At 47.3% G+C, this 21,565-nt stretch overlaps 1 protein-coding gene across 2 annotated transcripts in view; it reads left to right on the top strand.

Annotated features, from left to right (window-relative positions):
- Window positions 1-21,565, top strand: part of PPP1R13B (protein phosphatase 1 regulatory subunit 13B) — a 74,586-nt gene that overhangs the window by 46,926 nt on the left and 6,095 nt on the right. For both annotated transcript variants that reach the window (XM_074326816.2, XM_088797538.1), the window contains exons 5-11: window positions 9,117-9,218; window positions 11,695-11,869; window positions 12,654-12,850; window positions 14,668-14,808; window positions 17,022-17,202; window positions 20,105-20,274; window positions 20,660-21,161. In XM_074326816.2, the coding sequence (XP_074182917.1) occupies window positions 9,117-9,218; window positions 11,695-11,869; window positions 12,654-12,850; window positions 14,668-14,808; window positions 17,022-17,202; window positions 20,105-20,274; window positions 20,660-21,161 (1,468 nt within the window). The remainder of the gene's footprint in view (window positions 1-9,116; window positions 9,219-11,694; window positions 11,870-12,653; window positions 12,851-14,667; window positions 14,809-17,021; window positions 17,203-20,104; window positions 20,275-20,659; window positions 21,162-21,565) is intronic.

Genomic DNA, 21,565 nt, shown 5'->3' with positions numbered 1-21,565 from the left:
CTGTGCGACGTATGAGGCGCCATTACTGCAGAAGTAAGGAATTGAGGGACGAAGCCAGGTTTGGAGGGAAGGGGAGGAGTTTGGGTTTAGACATGCAGAAGCTGAAGTGCGGCAGGCAGGGTATGCAAATAAAAATGCGACCATGGCCGTGGGAACTGGATCTAGAGCGCCTTTGGAGAGAGACCAGGAGTGGATGGCTAGGCTCCCCGATCGGTAAGGGGTGTTCTCCGTCGAAGCTGAGTGCAAAAAGAAACGAGGAGGACGAACTGTTGGACTGTGCCATGTCATCTCATTGAAACGTGAAGGCATAGGGAAATCGTTCTTTTCCTGAATAATATTACGGTACTGTTCTTGTCTGTTATAACCAAAGATGGAGTTACTTGGTTGAGTATTAAAATCAGCATATCAGGATTAGAGCTGACATCTGAGGTGACCCGTTAGCCACTAGATGTTTAACTGCTGACCAAATCCACTAGTCTTCTCTATTGACTGATCCCCAAGGAACAGATGTTAGGGAAACAAACAGCATTTATAGTTAAAACCTCTGTTGATTGCACATAATCTAGCTCTCTTAAACATATGCTCATAAACATTCTCTTGGTTCTTTGGATTGTGACGGTGCTGTTGGGAATAACAACCAAACTCCTGTAAGTCATGAATACTAGAACAACACAAGTATCTAGAGTCTCCATGAGATTTTACAGCAAATGAATGTGGTGGTTTTAAAATATGCCTGCGGATTCTTTAACACGCCTCCCTTCCAAAGTGGAGCTAGTTCCCCTCCTCTCCCAGACTTAGTGACTTGTTCCTAACAAAGAAGGTGCGCACAGTGACACCATGTGACTTCGAGGCTGGTTCACAAAAGATAGCTTCCCCCTGGCTCTCTGTTGGATTGTGAGCTCTGTGGGAGGCCAGCCATCATGCCCTGCTCAAGCAGGCAGCTCGGGGAAGGGCCCCCTTGGGGAGGAACTGAGCCCCCAAGCTGCCGGCACCACTTGGTGCCATGTGAGTGAGCCGGATTGGAATCAGATCCTCCCGCCCCCAATCAGGACTTAGGACGACTCCGGCCCTGGCTGACATCTGACTCACCCTCAGGAGATGTCTCAAGCTGGAACCAGCTGCCCAGCCAAGCTGCTCCTGAATCTTTCACCGGCTGTGAGTCTTCACGAATGTTTACTGTTGTTTCAAGCTACCGAGTGTAGGTGTGATCTGTTACTCAGCAATAGAGAACTAATACGCGTACATATCCTGTGGGATAGATAAAGGTCGACTTGATTTCCAAGTCATTTTCACAAATGTAAAAACGAATTGAACAATGAAGACTTAATTGTTATATAAGTTTAATATTTAAGTAATAACAGAAATATGGCTGGAAAATGACGTCATGTCATGAGTTTGTCGTACTTGCCAAGGGAGGAAAAGCAGCTTCACGGTCATGTGCTTGGAGGGAGGGAGGGGGTGCAAGGTGATTGTCCTTTGGGATGACTTCAAGATGTAGATTCTTCCTTCCGCATCATTCACCAGTTTCTCAACTTTTAGGGAGATTGCACTCAGACTGAACTTCAAAATAAAGTTACAGGACAGGACACCTTCCTTAGGGTAACCAAGCTAAATGAGAGAGCGCCACAGAACAGGCCACGTGCACAGTGGGCCAGAGGCTGTGTAAGGCGGCCTCCTCCCCGTCCCTTGACGTGTGTGCTCAGAGCGCCATTGGCCGCATCCACGTGTCCTGTCCAGATCGGAGTTGTGCCATATCCGGTTCTCTGCGTTCAGTAAATTGGTGACTGTTGATTTCCCTGAAACTGTACTGTCAAAGTATCACTTCTTATAGAGCATTTATTTAGTGTGTTTTTGGATGAGCCCTCATACCAAAGAAAAAAATTGGAAACTGCCATAATTTTTCAAGGACCATGATAGTGAAGAGCCATTAACAGATAGTGTACAATGTGATCACCTTTTTTTGCTTTCATAGATAAAATTGCAGTCTTTGCTAGTTTGGGCATGTACTGGAAACATACATTAGATACATATTGGCAGAATGTTTCAATAGTACGTTAGGTGTAAAACCAAGTCTTACTAAAAATCTACAAAAGCATATTATTAGTAGCTTGTGATGGGATGGGAGACGCGTATATTGCATAATTGTCTATAATAGTTTGTTTTGAGAAACTTTATTATGTTTTTAATAATGGAATTACTGCAACAACAGTTTCAAAATTGTATTTAAAACATTACCCGAGGAGACAAAAATATATTTGATTAAAGCCATGTTATCAACTGGCTTGTTATCTAAAGCTTTCCACCCTAATTATCAAGTGAGTTATAGTTGTCTCTTCGTATTGTAAAAAATCTAGCTCTTATAACCTGTTTTTCAAACATAATTTTGATAGCTTTATGACTCATGACTCATACACATAATTAGTACAAATGATACATTAATATGGGAACTAAGCCTCCTTTTCATATCTAACTTTCGGCAAATTGTGGGCCATCTTATTGATTGGAAATCTAATCATAGTATATTTGGGGTTGATGGCTTAATTATGGACATTTTTATGCTTACTTTTCTCATTACTTATCAAAATACCGTTTATATGGAATCCTTTCTTTGGCAAGAGGTTAACATTTTATTTAAAAAGAGGATAATTTAAAAAAGAATAAAAATGATAATTAAAATTTAAACATTAACAACATCAAGTGTTGGCAAGGATGTTACTGGTGGGAGTGTGAATTGACAGTTCACTTTGATAAACAGTTTGGCAGTTTCTAGACACACCTACTGTACAACCCACCTGTTCTACTTCCTGACATTAATCACCCAAGAAGAACCCCAGCACTTGTCGACATAAATCCTGGTACCGGAGTATTAAGATGGCTTTATTCCATTCCTCATAGCCAAAAAGTGGAACAGCCCAAATGCCCATCAGCAGATGAATGGAGAAACAAAATGGTCTGTCCACGAGACTGGGCACTGCTGAGCAGGGAAGGAACAACACTATGAGTCTGTAAAACGTGGCCAGGGAAGGAAGCCAGACACAAAGAAGAACACACTGTGGGATCCCATCGCTGTGAAATTCTGGGGCTCACCAAGCTGGGCCGTCCTGAACCACCACCCAGCACGGGGCACTGGCTTTGCGACAGGGGCATGGATAGGGCCACAGAGAAGCCCAGTAGGACACTTTCTGGGGTGGTGGCTACACTGCCATATGCGGCTCTCAAAACTCATCCCGCAGTATCCTGCGAATGGCTCCATTTTATCGTTTGTAAAAGCATCAGTACAGTTGGTCTGAAAAGTAAACATTGATTGCACTGTTGTCATTTCGTCTTAACTTATTGACAGTATGGGTGTTTTTGAAATTTTTTTATCTGAAGTGGACTAGAATATACAAGGTTGGACAATTAAGTTCACGAACTCACCCTAGAAAAAGTGCTACATACCTCATTGGTGAATATCACTATGGTCACCTTCGAAGTACTCTCCTTGGGAAGCTACCACGTTACCCTGAAAATAAGACCTAGCCAGATCATCAGCTCTAATGTGTCTTTTGGAGGAAAAATTAATATGAGACCCGGTCTTATTTTAATATAAGACCAGGTTTTATATAATAGAATATATATAATGTAATATATAATATAACAGAATACCAGGTCTTATGTTAATTTTTGCTCCAAAAGACACACTACAGCTGATGGTCCAGCTAGGTCTTATTTTCAGGGAAACACGGTATGCATTGATGCCAGCACCTAGTCCACCCTTCAAAGGAATTTTGGAACTTTTTCTGGAATGGCCATCAGAGCTGTCGTCGTATTACCCTTGATGTCCTGAATGTCATCAAAATGTTTTCCTTTCAATATTTCCTTTTTCTTTGGGTAAAGAAAGAAGTCATTGGGGGCCTGACCAGGTGAGTAGGGAGGGTGTTCCAATATAGTCATTTGTTTACTGGCTAAAAACTCCCTCACAGACAGTGCTGTGTGAGCTGGTGCATTGTCGTGATGCAAGAGCCATGAATTGTTGGCGAAAAGTTCAGGTCGTCTAACTTTTTCACACAGCCTTTTCAGCACTTCCAAATAGTAAACTTGGTTAACTGTTTGTCCAGTTGGTACAAATTCATAATGAATAACCCCTCTGACATCAAAAGTTAGCAACATCGTTGCAACAAGTTTGTGAACTTAATTGTCAGAACTTACATGCTTATCAGTATTTTTAAGTTGCTAATTTTAAATTAAATGCCCACAAAAGTTAGAAAACCGTGTTATGTATTTGTCTACTGTGAGTGTTGTGTAATAATAATTGTATCTGAAATTTCTATAAAGTCAGTAACAATAATATACAGAGGGTTTCACTTCTCATTTCGGTTCATTGTTTTGGGGTGGGAGGTTTTAAGAGACATCTCTTTATTTCACATCCTCAGTTGCCATAGGATTGGACCCAGGGTATCTGAGTGTGGTGTTGTGAAACGTCCTGCTTTGCCAAGCTTCTCCCAGGCTTTCTAGGCTGTGTGCTAGGCTGAACAGCACGCTTTTGCAAGAGTGCATGGTGGCATTCCATGACCTCACTGCAACATTGGGAAATGCAGTTCTTATTTCCCAGTGACAGCGTAAGGATAAAGAAAAAGCGAGCTCAGGGTCAGTTCCTCACAGCTGAGTTTGCTGGGTGACCTATCAGTGAGATAGATCCTTGTCTCATTTTTCAGAACAGGCTCATTGAGAACAGGGAGGAACTGCATTTTATTGCCTGCAGTGTCTAGGAGTCCATCCAGCTCATCGAGGGTAAACAGATTATCACGGTCACGGTGTCGTGGTGCTGGACATGCACACCACTCAGAAATGGCAGTTCCCAATCCGTCACAATCACTGTCAGCAAACAGAGGAGCCGCAGGAGTTAGGGGCATGGTCAGGAGGGGCGTGATGGGGGCCAGAGGAAATGTGGGTTAATGAGGTGTCGGGAAAGAGCTGGAGAGGCAGTTACAATGGTGCGGAGGACGCAGGCTCCTCATAGGGAGACAGGGTGAACAGAAGGCTGCTATCTGTGCACATCGGAGGGTGCTTGGGTTATGGCGAAGGGGGAGGAAGTACTGAGTCACTTACAGATCCAGTCAACAAACCATCACTGATGATTGATCACTGACTGGGGGCTGTACCCAGGCACTGGGCCAGGTGCTGTGGGAGCCGGATGGACTGGAAGTCTCTCATTAGCTAGAGGGTCCCTGGGATGAGTTTCCTGTGAGGAAAGTATCGAAAAGTTTATAAGGTATAGAAATAGTCTCTTATTGTTCTACAAGTAGATTTGTGGACGTTTGGGGATGGAAGGGGATAATGTGACCAGATAAATGATTATGAAGCAGAAAGGAGAGGTTTGTTTTTCTCTGCTCTTGGGGGTGGGGTGGCGAGTTAGACCTGGAGTTGGGTGGGCCATGTTTGTTGTGGAAAATGGGTAATGTGAGGGACAGGCTGGAGAGTGAACTGCATGCATTAGGAGCGTCAGTACCTGGCCTGGAATCCAGACTTCAGGTAGCCATTGGTGTGGAAGGGACCCCAAACCCAGAGGGAGGGACCCCGAGCCCGGCGGGGAGGGTGTTGGAGCAGAGTGGTTGAAGGCAGGTGAAGCGTTTCCTTTTCTCTGGGCTGGTGTTTGCAGAGGCCTGCCCACTGTCGCTGAGAGCTCCTCCACTGATTGTCCTGGTCCTAGAAGTGGCTAGTCCTCTCTGTGACCTACAGTTGAGCTCATCAGGCAGCTGTACCACAATGAGGGACCTCGATGTGCCCAAGGAGACAGGGTTTGACTTCTTCTCATTAGATGTAATGAAAAGACATTAGCGAGGAATTAGGTCATAGGTTTGTTTGAATAAATTGAGTTCATATGGAGAATCTAAGATTGTTCGTATGGGGGTTAGTTTACATAAAGAGAATGCATTGCAATAGGCCCATCATAAAAGGATCAAATTTGCATCGAAGGTTTTTGTTTTCTTAAACACTGAAAAAAGTGCTTCTTTTGGCTAAATGTTCACATTGAACAATTAAGGGAATATCTAAAGTGTAAGATGTTGCATATTTGTTGACTTACTAGTTTATGGTAGCTTGCGTTTTTATAACCCATTAATACAATTAAACTATACAGGCATGTTTACTTTGAAATAATTTCTTGAGCTGTGCACTATGATTTATACAGTTTTCTGTGTCAGATATACCTCAATAAAATTTTATTAAATTACTATGTACACGGTGTGATCAAACAATACGGTGAATGTTTAAATACAAAATTTTATTACAGTAAAAGACACATTGCCATGAATCCTCCTCAAAATACTGCCCCTCGCTTCAAACACACTTATCCCATCGTTCTTGCCACTTTCTGAAGCAGTTCTGGAAGTCCTCTTTCATGAGTGTCTTTAGTTGTGCTGTAGTGGCTGCCTCCATGTCCTGAATCAATTCAAAACGTTTACCTTTCATGGTCATTCTGACTTTGGGGAAGAGCCAGAAGTCACACGGTGCCAGATCCGGTGAATAAGGTGGATGAGGACACACCGTAATGTTTTTATTTGACAAATTGCCGTACGAGAAGCGATGTGTGACACGGAGCATTGTCATGCTGGAGGATGATTCATGGCACACTTACAACACACCTTCTCACCACCGTAGCTCACACCCGACTGACTGCACCGAACAAGTTGAAACTTGTCACACACTGTCACTAAGGTTTGACTGCTGCTACCCATATTGAAGAGCCCTGCCTTTCCGTTGGATGGCACTTCACAGCAGTATTCACAGTATTATTTGATCACACCTCATATTAGTAAATAATATAAATACCTGAATTACTTATGACAACATAGTATATCTTAGTTTTGCAGTTAGAAATACACATACAACACAACACATACAAAGCGCTCTGTCTTGTTCACAGGTGTAACTATCAGAATACTGAACTGTTATATTTTCTTTCTATCCTCTTCACGTTGTTATTCTAAGCCATTAGTGGGCAGAGGAGACCAAAGAGATCGTTTTTGTTTTTTCTTTTAAGTTGTAAAATTAATGTTAATTGAAAGATTAGTTGAATGGACATCATTTTTCTCTAGAAAAAATATGTATAAGGAGTAAAAATTCTGAAAGTTTCAAAAAATAACCTGTTGTTATGACTGGAAAATCTCACTAGGTGGAAATTAGCACCCCTTTATTAGCATTAAAACAGATGTGGGCCATTTAATGGTTCTGCCAGGTATTTTTTGGTAGAATAAACAAAGTTCTTTTCAAATGGAAGTTTCTGTGACTTGGCCATTTACAATGTCTAGTTTTGAAAAGGGACTTGCAGCCAGCCCGGTGGCTCAGGTGGTTGGAGCTCCGTGTGCCTAACGCTGAGGTTGCCAGTTTGATTCCCACGTGGGCCAGTGAGCTGCACCCTCTACAGCTAGGACTGTGAGCAACGGCTCTCCTTGCCTTGGGCTACCGTGTGCTGCTGTGAACGGCCAGTGTGAGTGGCCGACAGCCAGCGTGAGTGGCCGGCAGCCAGTGTGAGTTGCCGTGGGCAGCTATGTGCTGCCGTGGGCTACGATGTGCTGCCATGAACAGCCGGTGGCCAGTGTGAGTGGCCAGTAACCGGTGAGAGCTGCCATGAGGTGCTGTGAGCAGCCGACCGATGACTGGCGACCGACTGCCTCCGCCTGGAGGAGCACAAGGCTCATAATACCAGCATGGGATGGGCCAGGGAGCTGTGTCCTACACAACTAGACTGAGAAACAATGGCTTGAACCGGAGTGGGGGGGTGGAGGGAAGGCGGAAGAGGGGGGAAAAGAAAAAGAAAAGGAGCTTGGACCATATTGCTTCCTCAGGATCCTAGATAAACAGAATTGGGGTTCCAGTGAAGACTGTTGAACAATTCCTGATTCCATTTTCCAAGAATCAAGAATGTACTTGAACACCATAAACTTTGGGGGAGGCTGGAGTCAGAGGAACAGCGGTTGGAACCACTGAGCATAAGCGGGGGTGGAAAGTGAAGGGCTTCTGAGAGTGCAAATGGGCCTAGAAGTAGAAAGTAGAGCTCCGAGGTGGGACCGTGAGCCTCATGGTTAGAATGGAAGAGGCTGGAGGAGGACAGGCTTGGCCAAATCAGAGCCCTGCTCCTTTAGTGAGCTGTGTGCCCTCAGCGTGTCCCGTCACGTTTCCCCACCATTCCTCACCCGGTGTGGGGCTCAGGTGCCTGCCACACAGACTTGCCACGAAGATTACATGGTACGGTACATATACCACGTCTAGCACAGTGGTATATGCGAGTGGCGTGTGCTCGGTAATGTGTGCTGTATGGGACGGTCCGGGACGAGGACTTGCGTCCTGCTCTGCCCCCGTGAGCTGTCTCACCTGCGGCAGGTTACCTGAACTTCTCTGCCATTTTCTTGCCTGTAGAATGGGAATGTAACAGTACCTCTGTGATAGTGTTATTACGAGGCTTAAATGAGTGCCTAAATGGAAAGTACTTAGTTCAGAAGCATAAAGCACATGGTAAGCACAGTAAAACGCCGATTTTATTGTTTATTATCCTTAACAGAGATCGGGCCATGCTTTCAAATTCCATCAGTTGCCACTCCTCGAGGTTTTACCTTTTGTATTCACGTCCTATATGTAATTCTCTGCATAACGGGTTAGTCCTCGGTGCAGTCCACATACATGGTATTTGTAACAAGGTATTTGTATTTTATAATCTTACATAGTTTAGCTTCTCGAGACCAGGTGGCAGTGAGATAACATTTGTCCTTAGATATCACCTGCACATTTATGTTTTTAAGTTGTGTATCCTTAAACATTTGACATCCCGTTTACTCAGATACACCTGTTAAATAGCCAGTGCAAAAAGTGGAATGTGACCTCAATACACATTTGCAAAAGTCTGCTTCAAGTTGGGCCTCTTATTTGTAGTATCTGGCATATTAGAAAAACTGTTATTTATATTTAATCAAAGCAGCCAACAGTTAGGAAAGCTCTTAGGCGAGAATAAACTAATTTGGGTACTCCTAGTTTCTAGGGAACCTATTTAAAATAGTGGTGTGTGCGCGTTCTGACACGAGAGAAAAGCGGTGATGCAGGCGCTCACATATCCCAGCCTGAGTGTGTTCTGTTCTCCGCAGGGTGGCAGTCCGCGTGTTGAACTGACCCTCTCAGAGCTCCAAGATATGGCAGCAAGGCAACAACAGCAGATTGAAAACCAGCAGCAAATGTTGGTTGCCAAGGTAAGATTATAAAGCAGAGGTGGGGCCGCGCTCAGTGTGTTCGCCAGCCGTAGTTGTAGATGGACTGGCTGGTCCATTCCTAGGAGCTCGGCACAGAAGTGCTGAGCGGTGTCTGTTGTCTCCTCTGAAATAACAAATGCAGGCTTAGCTTCCTGACAGTGGGAAGAGCATGTGACCCTTGCCCTGCACACAAACTCCCACACCAGGAAGTGGTCGGCCTTCCCCGCTGCAGGGAGAGAGGATGCTTTCCGTCATCCTTGTCTCCTCTTTCCTTTGTGTGTTCTCAGCTGGTATAGTTGGCATTAGTGTTCCAGAGGGAGCCAGTGATCCCTGAGGAAGATGCTGGTCACATGCCTAGAAGACAGTGACACTTGGACATCAGGGCTTCCCTGTATGCCACTCCACAGGGAGCTGGTTTGGCTAATGACAGTAAGGGGACAGTTACTGCTCAGTACATACGCTGAGTTATACATTTGCTGTTGAAACTCTTGACAGTAGGATTTAAATTTTTTCTAAATAATGATTTAGTTGTGGACTGAAAATGAAAAACCAGACCTATATGCCATGCCCGCTGGAAATGATTCATATTGTAATGATCTTAAATGTTCTGAACCTGCTATCAAGAGAACATGTAAACATAACTGCTGAGGTTCATACTGCTTTCTCTGTAGAGATTCTTTTTTATTTTATTTTTAATTTTTCAATTACAGTTGACAATGTTATATTAGTCTCAGGTGTACAACACGATTAAACAGTTATATAATTTACAGAGTGATCACCCCGTTAAGTCTAGTACTCACTTGGCACTATACATAGTTATTACCACATTATTGACTATATTCCCTATGCTGTACCCTGCATCCCCATGACTATTTTGTAAGTGCCAGTTTGTACCCCTTTTTCACCCAGTCTCCCAATCCTCCTCCCATCTGACAACCATCAGTTCTCTATAGCTATGAGTTTGTTTCTGTTGTTTGTTCATTTATTTTGTTAGATTGCACATATAAGTGAAATCTGTAGGTTTTTTTGTAACCAAATGTCCAATACAACTTTTTTCATTTATTGAAAATGTGTAATTCATGGCAGTATCTACTTTTATGTAAATAATAGTTTAATTTGGACTTTTTTAAAGTTATCTTATAAAGTTTATTGGATTTATAAGACTAAAAAACAATTAAAAATTAAATAAATTGGAAAGTATTTTATCTCATTAATAAGATTTCTAAGATGAAATGTACATAGTATTATGTAATTATAAAATTTTCTTTAAAAAAAATTCTAATTCTGCTTTTATTTTCCTTTCCAAGTATTGATCCAAGAGTATTACTATTAAAAAAAAATTCTTAGATAGTTTCAGCAGTGTGAATCACAGGTTAATGCTGATTTTTATGTATTTCCCTCCCTTAGAATGTAGTGTATAATGCCTGCATAATCACACTTAAACCTCTCCTATTCAGGTATATTTTATGCATACATGTGGGACCATGAATATTTAATGTTGACTGTTATCCTTAAGGTATGTTTTCATATTAATAGGGAAAAAACTATTAAAGAATATTGCACATATTTTTACTTTAAGATTGTCCTGTTCTTATCTGACTGTAAATGTTTCATTAGTTTTTTGTTTTGTTTTTTAAGATTTTATTGGGGAAGGGGAACAGGACTTTATTGGGGAACAGTGTGTACTTCCAGGACTTTTTTCCAAGTCAAGTTGTTGTCCTTTCAGTCTTAGTTGTGGAGGGCGCAGCTCAGCTCCAGGTCCAGTTGCCATTGCTAGTTGCGGGGGGCACAGCCCACCATCCCTTGGATGGAGTTGAACCGGCAACCTTGTGGTTGAGAGGACGTGCTCCAACCAACTGAGCCATCCGGGAGCTCAGCAGCAGCTCAGCTCAAGGTGCAACCTTCGGAGTTAGGAGCACAGAGGTCTAACTGCCTGAGCCACCGGGCCGGCCCCGGCCCCTAGTTTTAAAGAAGCTGATCCTAAAGAAAACAGACACTTCCTTGTACTGTTGGATGTCACTTAGCAAGTCAGAGGTTTATCACCTTACTGACCACCTTATCCCTTTTCAGTGTAAAATCCTCCGCTGGCCAGTGCTCGTTTCCTTTAGGAGCTTAAATAAGGGCCCTCTGGAGCCGCTTTGCAGCAGCCGGAAATCTGGGACTGACAGCAGGAAGCTAAGGCAGGGCTCCCAGGCAGGATGAGATGAGATTGAGTGCTGGTGACGGGAAGGCAGGCTGATGGTCTCCTGCTGCAAGGATTTCTGTGGGAGCACGTACACTGTTGAATGGTCTAGCTCGGTGTGCACAGGAAAATCCACTTCGACAAATCCCCACGCTCTTTCCCTCTCGCACCTGCTTACCCCCAATAATTTCATATTCATTAAGATACGTGGTACTGAGGAATGCACTCAGACTTTTTTAGTGTATAAAAGTGGTTGTAGTTCCAATTTTCAGTTAGCTGTTTCCCTTTTGTTAGGAACAGCGTTTACATTTTCTAAAGCAACAGGAGCGCCGTCAGCAGCAGGCTATTTCTGAAAATGAAAAGCTTCAGAAGCTGAAGGAACGCGTGGAAGCCCAGGAAAATAAGCTGAAGAAGATCCGCGCCACCAGAGGGCAAGTGGACTACAGCAAAATAATGAACGGCAACCTGTGTACGTGCTCACAGCTCCGCGCGTCCACACACACCAGGCTGGATAACGTGAACCGAGTCCAGCCTCCGACACGCTCAGCCACAAGCCAGCAGAACTGTGTAATTGTGTGATCAGAGCTGGCTGGAGAAAGGGCACTGGAGCCTTGCTCTGTTCGCCTGGTCGGACAGGATGGGGGGTTGGGTTCGGTGATCTTAGAAGATCTCTTGCAGCCCCAGTGATGCAGTAGGACGACCCTGTGTGACATTTGCTTTGGGACTGGGGTGCTCCATGGCTCACATCATTGTGAGGGTCATTACACTGGGGTCATGTGAGGGTCATGATACTGCTCATGTTTTATCTGAGTATCAGAGGAACCATACAGATGATGCTCAGTTTTTATTTTTGTGAGTGTATCTTCTTGGTGATTTCCCTAGTCAATTCAGCTAGTGCCTGCTTTGTGTTACGGTGGTAACAGATCTGGGGGACCCTGCCCTTACAGAGCCTTGGGTCTTTTGGTGCACTGACATTCCCAAGTGGCCTGACTGATTAAAGAATATTCAATAATGAGTGAAAATACAATTGTGTGCCATCTGAGCAGTCACATCATGTGTCCCAAAGGCTTGTTGAGACGTGCTTTGGATTATACACATCATAGTACAGTCTTCTCTCCAAGGTCGGGCACTAGATGATGCTAGAGTTGAGTTAAAAGTATAGAAATGAGGAAGACATCCCAAACGAAAATAAACTATTGTTAAAAAAGAATATCAACTAACTGATTGTTCTCTTTCTTGGTGGGAAATTATAGCTGCTGAAATAGAAAGGTTCAGTGCCATGTTCCAGGAGAAGAAGCAGGAAGTACAGACTGCAATTTTAAGAGTTGACCAGCTCAGTCAGCAATTGGAAGACTTAAAGAAAGGGAAACTGAACGGGTTCCAGTCTTACAATGGCAAGCTAACGGGGCCGGCAGCAGTGGAGTTAAAAAGACTGTACCAGGAGCTACAGGTAACGTGCCTGGGTCAGGGGAATGGGTATATACTGAAACATCTTCCGGGCTTTCTGCTCCAGAGACTGGAAGCCTCAGGAGCTGGAAGCGAGTTAATGGATTCTAATTGAATAGTAGGCACAAAACGTATTCAGTACAAAAGAATTTTTAAGATAGCTTTGAGATAGTTCACATAGTATACCATTCACCCATAAAGTATGATTTCATGGTTTCTAGTATCTTTAGAGTTCTGCGTCCCCCCATAGTCAAGTTTAGAACACTTTCATCACCTTGAAAGAGATCCCACACCTCAGAACCGTTCCTGCCCAGCGCTAAGCAACCAGAACTCTCCTTTCTGTCTGTGGATTTGCCTGGCTTGGGCATTTGATATGTACAGGGTCATGCAGTGTGTAGTTCTTTGTGACCTGCTTCTCTCACTTGCCTGTTTTCAGTACAGAAATTCAACACAGAATTTACTTGGTGATATAATGAACTGATAAAGAATTAAGTTGTAGATGATGTTTAAGGTGTCTGTAAACTGTTTTCATGAGATCGATGCCTGTTGTTAAACCTTCGTTGTTAGTCAGCATGAGCTGCTGTAACAATACCATAGACCAGGGCTTAGACAACAGACATTTGTGCCGTGCAGCACTGGAGGCGGGGAGTCTGCGAGCAGGGTGCTGGCAGATCCGGTTTGGGAGGCAGGGCTGCTTCCTGGCTCGTAGACGGCCACCGTCATGCTGTGTCCTCACAGCTCTGGTCTCTCTTCCTCTTCTTATAAGGGCACTAACCCCTTCCTGGGGTCCCACCCTCTTGACCTCATCCAGCCTGATGACCCCCCAAAGGCCCTACCTCCAAATACTATCACATTGAGGGTAAGGGATTCACCATAGGAATTGTGGGAGGACACAAACGTCCGCTCCGTAACAGTCCTCCGGATTTCCATTTCTCAGAAGTTGTCACCCAGCAGATGATTTTTCAAGCTTTGCAATTTTATTAGCGCTTGGTAGAAAACATATCATTTTATGAAATGAGAACATTTAATTACAGAGTAAAATCACTGTTGTTGCTATTAAGTTTTCTCATATAAATGCACAGAAATAAAATGAGAATTTATGACTTTTTTACACTTTAAACAATTGTTAAAAGTGGGTGATTTTAAAGGGTTTTTTGGGGGAGGTCTGAGGAATGTACTATATTTAATTTATATTTGTTTTTTGCTACAGTCTAGGTTAAAAGTTCGTCCCCTCCTGCCTAGTGCACACATGCAGTGTGTGTGCCCTGGTACCGTGTGTACCTGAGACAGGACGGAACTCACCCCACGTGCCATGCACTGTTGTTTTCTATTGTTTATTTCATTTTGTTAAAGTGCTGGTTGGAGCCCACTAATGTGATATACGGACATTCTGTGCAGCGCTCGAGGCCATCCTCTGTGAATTTCTTGCTGCCTCCAGTGAGGCGCCTCATTCAGTGGACAGTGTGGGGCGTGGTGGGGAGCAGACACCTCTCCTTAGGTCCCAGAAGATGTGTTTGGGACAGGTGTCACTGAAGCGCCATTCCTGACAATGACAGCCCTGGGCCCCGTCATCACTATTGGTGCCAATTCTCTGGATGCTCTGTAGAGGACGCCTGTTTGCAGGGAGTGGCTCTTTTGTGTCCTCTGAGTAACCTTCTCTGGCTTCATCTGCGCTGTGACTATTTAGCACACAGTCGACAGTGCATATGTGTAGCTGCAACAAGAACTTAGTTACTTTCTCTTTTTTTTAAATATCTCTGCCAGTGAGAATGTGACCGTTTAATTATTGCAGACATAAAAATTGTGTTTTCGATTTTGCAGATTCGGAACCAGCTTAACCAGGAACAGAATTCAAAACTCCAGCAGCAGAAGGAACTTTTAAATAAACGCAACATGGAGGTGGCCATGATGGACAAGCGCATCAGCGAGCTGCGTGAGCGTCTGTATGGCAAGAAAATCCAGGCACGTGGGAAAGGAAGTATTTCTGTGAGATGCACTACTAAAAATCGCACATGTTCACGATAATGGCATTTTGTTCTCCGCATGCGCCACAGCTGATAAAACATCAATTGGCCATAAACCATACAAAGCAGCAGGAGAACGAAGTTCTCTTTCTCAAAGAGACAGTAGGTCCTGGAGCATGGAATCCAAACCACCCCTGTGGGCAGCCATGGGCTGTGCCCTGCCCTCCATGTGCCGTGCGGACAGGGCTGTCCCTTCCCCTCTGGGGAACTATGGCTCTGGACTCGCAGTGCGAGGCTGGGCCCCACTCTGCATTTCCAGCTGTGCCACATGGGCGAAGGCCTTGAACTTGGCAGCCCTGTGTCCTTGCTGTCAACTGACGTGTCCTGCCTGCCCCAGGGATAATTGTGAAGGTTCTTAGAGATGACCCAGGTGGAAGGGCTTTTTAAACTCTCAAGCAAGTTTCTGTTAGTGCCTTTAAAAAATCTTTAACTGGTATTTTAACTTTCAAAGGTAGCAGATACTCACTGAAAAAGGTTAAAACAGTACAGAAATATTTAAAGGAAAATGTGAAAGTCCCTCCACCCTCTTCTCATTCTTGACGGATGATGGTGGTTAGTGGTCCCAGTCTTTTGCTCAATACAGATAGAAGGTATTTAACTTTTAATTGAATAAGGAATTGTAGGAATTGTATCATCCATACTGTTCTGAACCTTGTCTTTTTTTTAAAAAGAATTGCAACATGGGTATTTCTCCAGGTCATTACCTAATTTCTTTGGTAACTTGTGTACAATACCCCACATCCCATGGCCACTTTGCCCAGCCCTGTTGGGCAGGTGTCCCCAGGTCTTGCTGTTACTCTTGGTGCTTCCATGAGCACATGTGTGGCTGAGAGCTCGTGAGAGGCTAGCTAGTAAAAGACTGCTGTGCCTCGTCTGTGGCTGAACGTGACCAGTAGAGGTGCTCAGGGCTTGAGGGAAGTTGTGCCCGAGTCACAGCTGATTGGCACTCTGCCCTCGGGCGTGGAGACTGGGGCAGGCAGCTGAGCTCGCTGGGACAGTGTCCCCAAAGTCCCCTTATTCACACTCAATAATTGGTGCTCTCGGGGTCTGACAAGTGTCCTTGTCAGTCCTGCTGCTCTGAAGGTGGTTCTCAGGAGGTGAGCTGTGGCCTTCCGGGGCTTTGCCTGGCTGCGAGGGCTTAGAAGAGAATTGTACCTGTGTGACTGTCTCAGGTGGGAAGTCTCTTATTTATACGTGTGTGTGTGTGTGTGTGTGTGTGTGTGTGTGTGTGTAGAGAGAGAGAGAGTGATCGTTGATTGACTGGCTGATTGGTTGGTTGATTGATTTTAGAGAACGGGCTCCCACGTCGGGGAGGCTGGCACATCCACACTCTGCGGGGCAGGCCTGCAGCCTGAAGTCCCAGGGAATTGACGTTGCAGCTGGTGTCCGAAGGCAGAATCCCCTCTCCTCAGAAGACCTCAGTCTTTTTCTCTTAAGGCCTTTGACGGATTGCATGCGGCCCACCCCAACTGTGGAGGGCACGCTGCTTTATTCAGAGCCTGTTGGTTTAAATGTTAGTCATATCTAAAAACTATCCCCACAGCATTGTGTACATGTATTTGTCCAAATAGCTGGTGCCATTCTCTAGCCACGTGGACACATTAACAAGTTGTTTGTTGTTGTTGGGCCGTGCTGTGTGAGCAGTTAGTGACGGAGGCTTGGTGTCCTTGCTGAGAACAGTAGGACTGCATTCAGGGACCTGGGGAGAGCCCCGCCTGGTGCCACCCTGTCACTGGACCCTGCATGTCTCCATCAGTCCTTACAGCAGCCCTATCCTGACCTCGTGACCCAGGCACAGAGGTCCCTAGAGGTGGTCACTTGCCTGAGGCAGCCCAGCCAGTATGGGGCAGAGCCCAGGTCGTGACCAGTGCCTCTGCCCGCCCATGGGGAGGGCGTGTCCCCCAGGGAGGGGTGCGTAGGTGGGGGTGTCCAAAGAAGCAGTTGTGCTGTGTCTGTAGCTCCCAAATGATGGATATTCTCAGAGAGGATGGCTCAGGACTGCGGGCGAGGCCCTTCCCTGAAGCCCCGCCTTCCTAGACGCCCATTTTCCGGGGTGAGGCTCTGCCTGGAGTCTGAGCAGGCCGTCACACGAGGCCCATGCTGGCCTTTGACCTAGGAGAATCATGACGCTCCTTTCTTCCTGTTTTGCAGCTGAGCCGCGTGAATGGTGCGTCTTCACCGCAGTCGCCCCTGAGCACGCCTGGCAGGGTTGCTGCCGTGGGGCCGTACATCCAGGTCCCCAGTGCCGGCAGCTATGCAGCCCCGGGGGACCCCGTAAAGCCCCAGTCTCTCACTATTGCTTCAGGTGCTGCCCATGGGAGATCCAAACCCGGTGAGTGGGGGACAGTAAGGGAGTGGGGATGGGGGACCGTGGGGACAGCATTTGGGAGCCGTGTGCCACCACAGTGCCGATCCCAGAAATGGAGGATGTGGCTACTCTCCTTTCCCCACTCAGTGTGGTCTTCATCATCCAGAGGCCCTTGGCCCAGTGACCGTGTGGTGTGATGGGCCTCGGGCCCCCAGCACTGGGCTGTGCGTCGCTCTCTTCAGGGCTTGTCAGCCCAGGGCTGGCAGGGTCTCCATGGAGAGTGCCCCCCTTCCTGGAGGGAGGCACCATTTCCAGCTGGTGCACTAAAAAACCAGGGCTTCTCCATGCTGACTTCCTGTGTGATGGGGCGGACACGTCTCCCTGTGACACTGGACCAGAGTACGGGTCTGAGTGTCATAGCATGCCTTTGTCTGTGACAGCAGGATTGTGTGGTCCTGTCAGGCCTGTATTTAGAGGACTTTTCCAGGACCATGCAGTCTTCTGTTTGTTGGCCTCATGTTCTCTTGCCTGGCACTTCTGAGTAGCAACACCTCTGCTGCTCCTGCTGTGGGGCTCACGGCTTGTCCTGACCCAGGCAGGAGAGGGCGTCGCCAGCCCTCAGGTCTCGACCAGGTCTCAGCACAGGCTGTGTCTGGCCGGCGTGACACTCCAGGTGTAGCTTTCTCTGATAAGCTGTTATCTGTAGTTTGAACCACTCTGTGCGTGGAGTACTTGTGTGTCTGTTTCCAAGAGCAGATATTAGCACAGCCAGCCACTTCTGTGCTGCCTTCATTTTAAATGCTTCTCTGGGTGTGCAGGCCCCTGCCTCACGGGGCTTGAAAGGAGAAGACAGCCTAACAGGGAGGGCCCAGAGAAGGTGCCCTCAGGAGGCCAGCACTAGCCATGGTCTTCCTGCTGTGGAGTGAGGCGACAACACAGGATATCTGGGTCACGCCCACTCTGGGGGCAGAATGTCAGCCCAGATGTGCAACTGCGGTCAAATAGCTTGGTAGGGCCGCTACTGTTGGCTGTTCTGGTTTCATGTCACACAGATGGCTGTGGTAAAGCCAGAGTGACCAGCTCGTGGGCAGTGTCAGACCCCGGCTGTTGGGCCTGGCCGCAGCTGCCCCAGCACTGCGCAGCCCGTATGAGCTGGTAGGCTGGGGAAGCTGTGCCGCCTTACACTGCTAGAGCAACAGAGGCTGGGCTTTCCAAACTGAGAAAGGTCTGCTTATCACATCTGGACTTGAAAAAGATGCTGCAGGGACATACTGTGTCCCTCCCTCCAGCAGACAGGAGTGGTGTTTGGGCCGGGCCACACACTGGTGATACTCAGGGAGGGTCTGGCCAGTGCTGACACCACAAAGGTCGTGGTTTTTCTTTTTACCAAATGGAGGTGATTGTCTGAGTTCATTACGAGGCTCTTCATTTATCTGCAGTACAAGAATCCCTTCGTACTTGAAGTTGATTGTCCCTTCATAAACTAAATGGTCCTCCTACACCTCTTTCCTCATCCCGAACAAAGGAAATTCCTAGTCCCTTGTTAGTCCTTTCGTGGCTGATTTCCATAAAACCTCCCGTGGCCGTGAGAGGTCAGAAGCTGCTGGACGGCCACATTCCCGGTGACCCCGGGAGAGGTCATGGGAAGTCCGCCCCGGCGGCCGGCCATCTGCATTGGGCTTTGAGTTTTCACCTCGGTGCCTCTGGGTGAACCTGTCATTTCTGGCCCCTGCCTCCCAGTCTCAGATGTAAGCAAGGGGACAGGTGAGCACACCCACTTGTGGCCTAGAAGGGGTGGACAGGCCACGGGGAGCAAGGTGACGTTTGGCCCGGGGCCTTGGAATACCAGCAGGGCTGTTCCAGCAGTTCGGCTGGCACCGGCTGGGGCCTGCGATGGAGTAACTTAGCAGCATAGCTGATCTGCTGCAGAGCGTGGCCTTGGCTTTGGAGCAGCCCAGGTGTGGCTGCCAGGCGCTCCGCTCCGCGGCTCTGCCCGTGCCGCCTGCTCTGCCTGTGCCCAGGGCAGTGTGAGCGCTCTCCTCCTGTCTGCGAGTCGCAATCCTGGCTCCCGCGCTGCTATGGCAAGGGACAGGGATTTCCCGGCTGCTCCTCAGTCACCCACCTGCCGAGCTAGGGGCCAGCACGTGCAGATCTCGACAGAAGGGGCCACACTGTCCCACGAGGCTGACAGCTTCCGTCCAGCCTGTGCCTGCTGTGGCGCAAAACGAGCCTGGTCAGAGCTGGACCCCGTCCCCCGAGGGGGGAGGGCCTGGGGTGCCAGAAGTGCTTGCACCCTTTTTTCAGTTTGGAAAAGGCTCTGTAAAATCATCTCTCAGTGTCTTCCTGAAAACACGGGTTGACTGGCTTTCTGATCAGTGCCACAGAGTGACAGCCTGCTGCTCCAATCAGCGGGTACAGCCTGCTGTGATGGGGCAGCACTGGAGAGGGTAGAGACTGCTAACAGAGTAAAGCTGAAGTTTTCTTTTCACACTGGAAGTATGGAAGCAGAGCAGGTCAGATCTGTGTGAAGTCAAAGATGAGCCTTTTTTACTGTAGGTGAATGTATTTATGAAGAGTGCTGGAGCAGTAAGTGCCAGTGCTTATTTTATTCACTAGTGTTGATGGTGAGGGCTTTGACCAGTATTTAAATGGTGCCGAGAATGTTTCTGGCCCTCTGGCCCCTCGCCCGGGCTGGTCATCGCTGGGCTCCACACACGCGAGCACCTTGCAGGCAGAGGCTGCCCTGCGTGCTGTGGTGCGCCCGCCAGCATGTGACGAGGGCTGGTCGGCAAGGACCTGGCCCGTGCGGCTCCGTCAGTGTGACGGTCCAGACAGTGATTTTCGCTTCTGACAGGGGGTAGGTACTCTTATGTTAGTGCAACTCATTTCAAGAAAAATTTTACTTACATTGTGTGTTCTTTTCAAGCCAATGATGGAAACTGGCCAACATTAAAACAGAATTCTAGCTCTTCAGGGAAACCGACGCAGACTGCCAGTGTGGACCGGAAGGGCTCGAGCGTGGAGGGGCCGCTCAAGCAGGGGACTGTCTCTATCCAGCCTGTGCCCCTGTCAGCTCTGGGAGCCACAGAGAAGCTGGTAGGCCGTCTGTCATTATCACTGTAACACACAAACAAGCTCCTAACCAGTTACTGTTCAGCCCTCGTTTTCATCTAAGGGGCAGGAGGTGTCATGAGGCAAATTACTCGTGTTAGTGTTCAAATTATACACAGTCTGAAGGAGTTCGTGGGCCCTAAGCACCGAGCAGTGTGCAGGGTCTTTTGGTTAGGGGTGCTCTGTTGCAGACAGATGACAAGCCCCACTGCGTTTGACCCCCCACCCCAACCCTCTCCCCTTGCCCTGGGTCACAAGCCCATTTAAAAGCCCATTTTTCTAAGTCCGACTTTGTATTCTTGTGACTGTGGATGGACATATGCTTCACTTTGCAAAGGATGACTTTGTTTTTCTTAACATTTAACTTCAGGGCATCGAGATGGGTAAAGGGCCAGCCCCGACCCCTGGTGTCGGCAAGCCACTGCCTCAGAGCTACGGGGCATACCCCAGTCCTGTGCCTGTGGGCCCAGGGACCACAAACTCCCTGGAGAGGAGGAAGGAAGGCAGCTTGCCCAGGCCCAGCGCAGGCCTGCCCAGTCGGCAGAAACCTGCCCCGCTGCCTGCCGCGGGCAGCACCCACCAGCCGGGCTCCTCGCAGCAGATCCAGCAGAGGATTTCTGTGCCACCAAGCCCAACGTACCCACCAGCAGGGTCACCTGCGTTTCCAGCTGGTGATGGCAAACCTGAACCCCCACTGACTGTGGCCATCAGGCCCTTTCTGGCTGATAAAGGGTCAAGGCCCCAGTCCCCCAGGAAAGGACCCCAGACCGTGAATTCAAGTTCCATATACTCCGTGTACCTGCAGCAAGCCACACCGCCTAAGAACTACCAGCCAGTGGGGCACAGCACCTTAAATAAGTCGGTAAAAGCAGGTACAGTGGTTTGCACTCTCCTTCTCTTGCAGTCCGGAAGTCATACTTTCACTTAGGAAAATGCCAGTCCATAGCCTTATTATTTGGACCACATCCATTTAAAATTGAACTTAATTCTTACATAAGTGTGGCCTTAGGTGTCCATGAGCGATGGGATCAAAGATGAAATGCACACAGCAGTTTTGCAGGTGGCTCCCAGTTCTCTGGCTTCCTGTGTGAGCACTCACCTCCCTGCGTTACTCAGGAAATCCAGCTCCCCGAAGGGTGAGATTTCAGGGTGTCCTCTTTTTCTCCTGCTTCATGATAACTTGTGCAGGATCTCTGCAGGGAGCTGGTGTAGGGGCTCTGCCTGGCCCTGACCGCCCGCCTCGTGGCAGGAGGAGGGCTCTGCTTGGAGCTGATCC

The sequence above is a fragment of the Rhinolophus sinicus genome, chromosome 3 (assembly GCF_057876585.1).
Source record: "Rhinolophus sinicus isolate RSI-liver-muscle chromosome 3, RSI-T2T, whole genome shotgun sequence".
NCBI lineage: Eukaryota > Metazoa > Chordata > Mammalia > Chiroptera > Rhinolophidae > Rhinolophus > Rhinolophus sinicus.
This window is presented reverse-complemented; position numbering and strand designations above follow the sequence as displayed.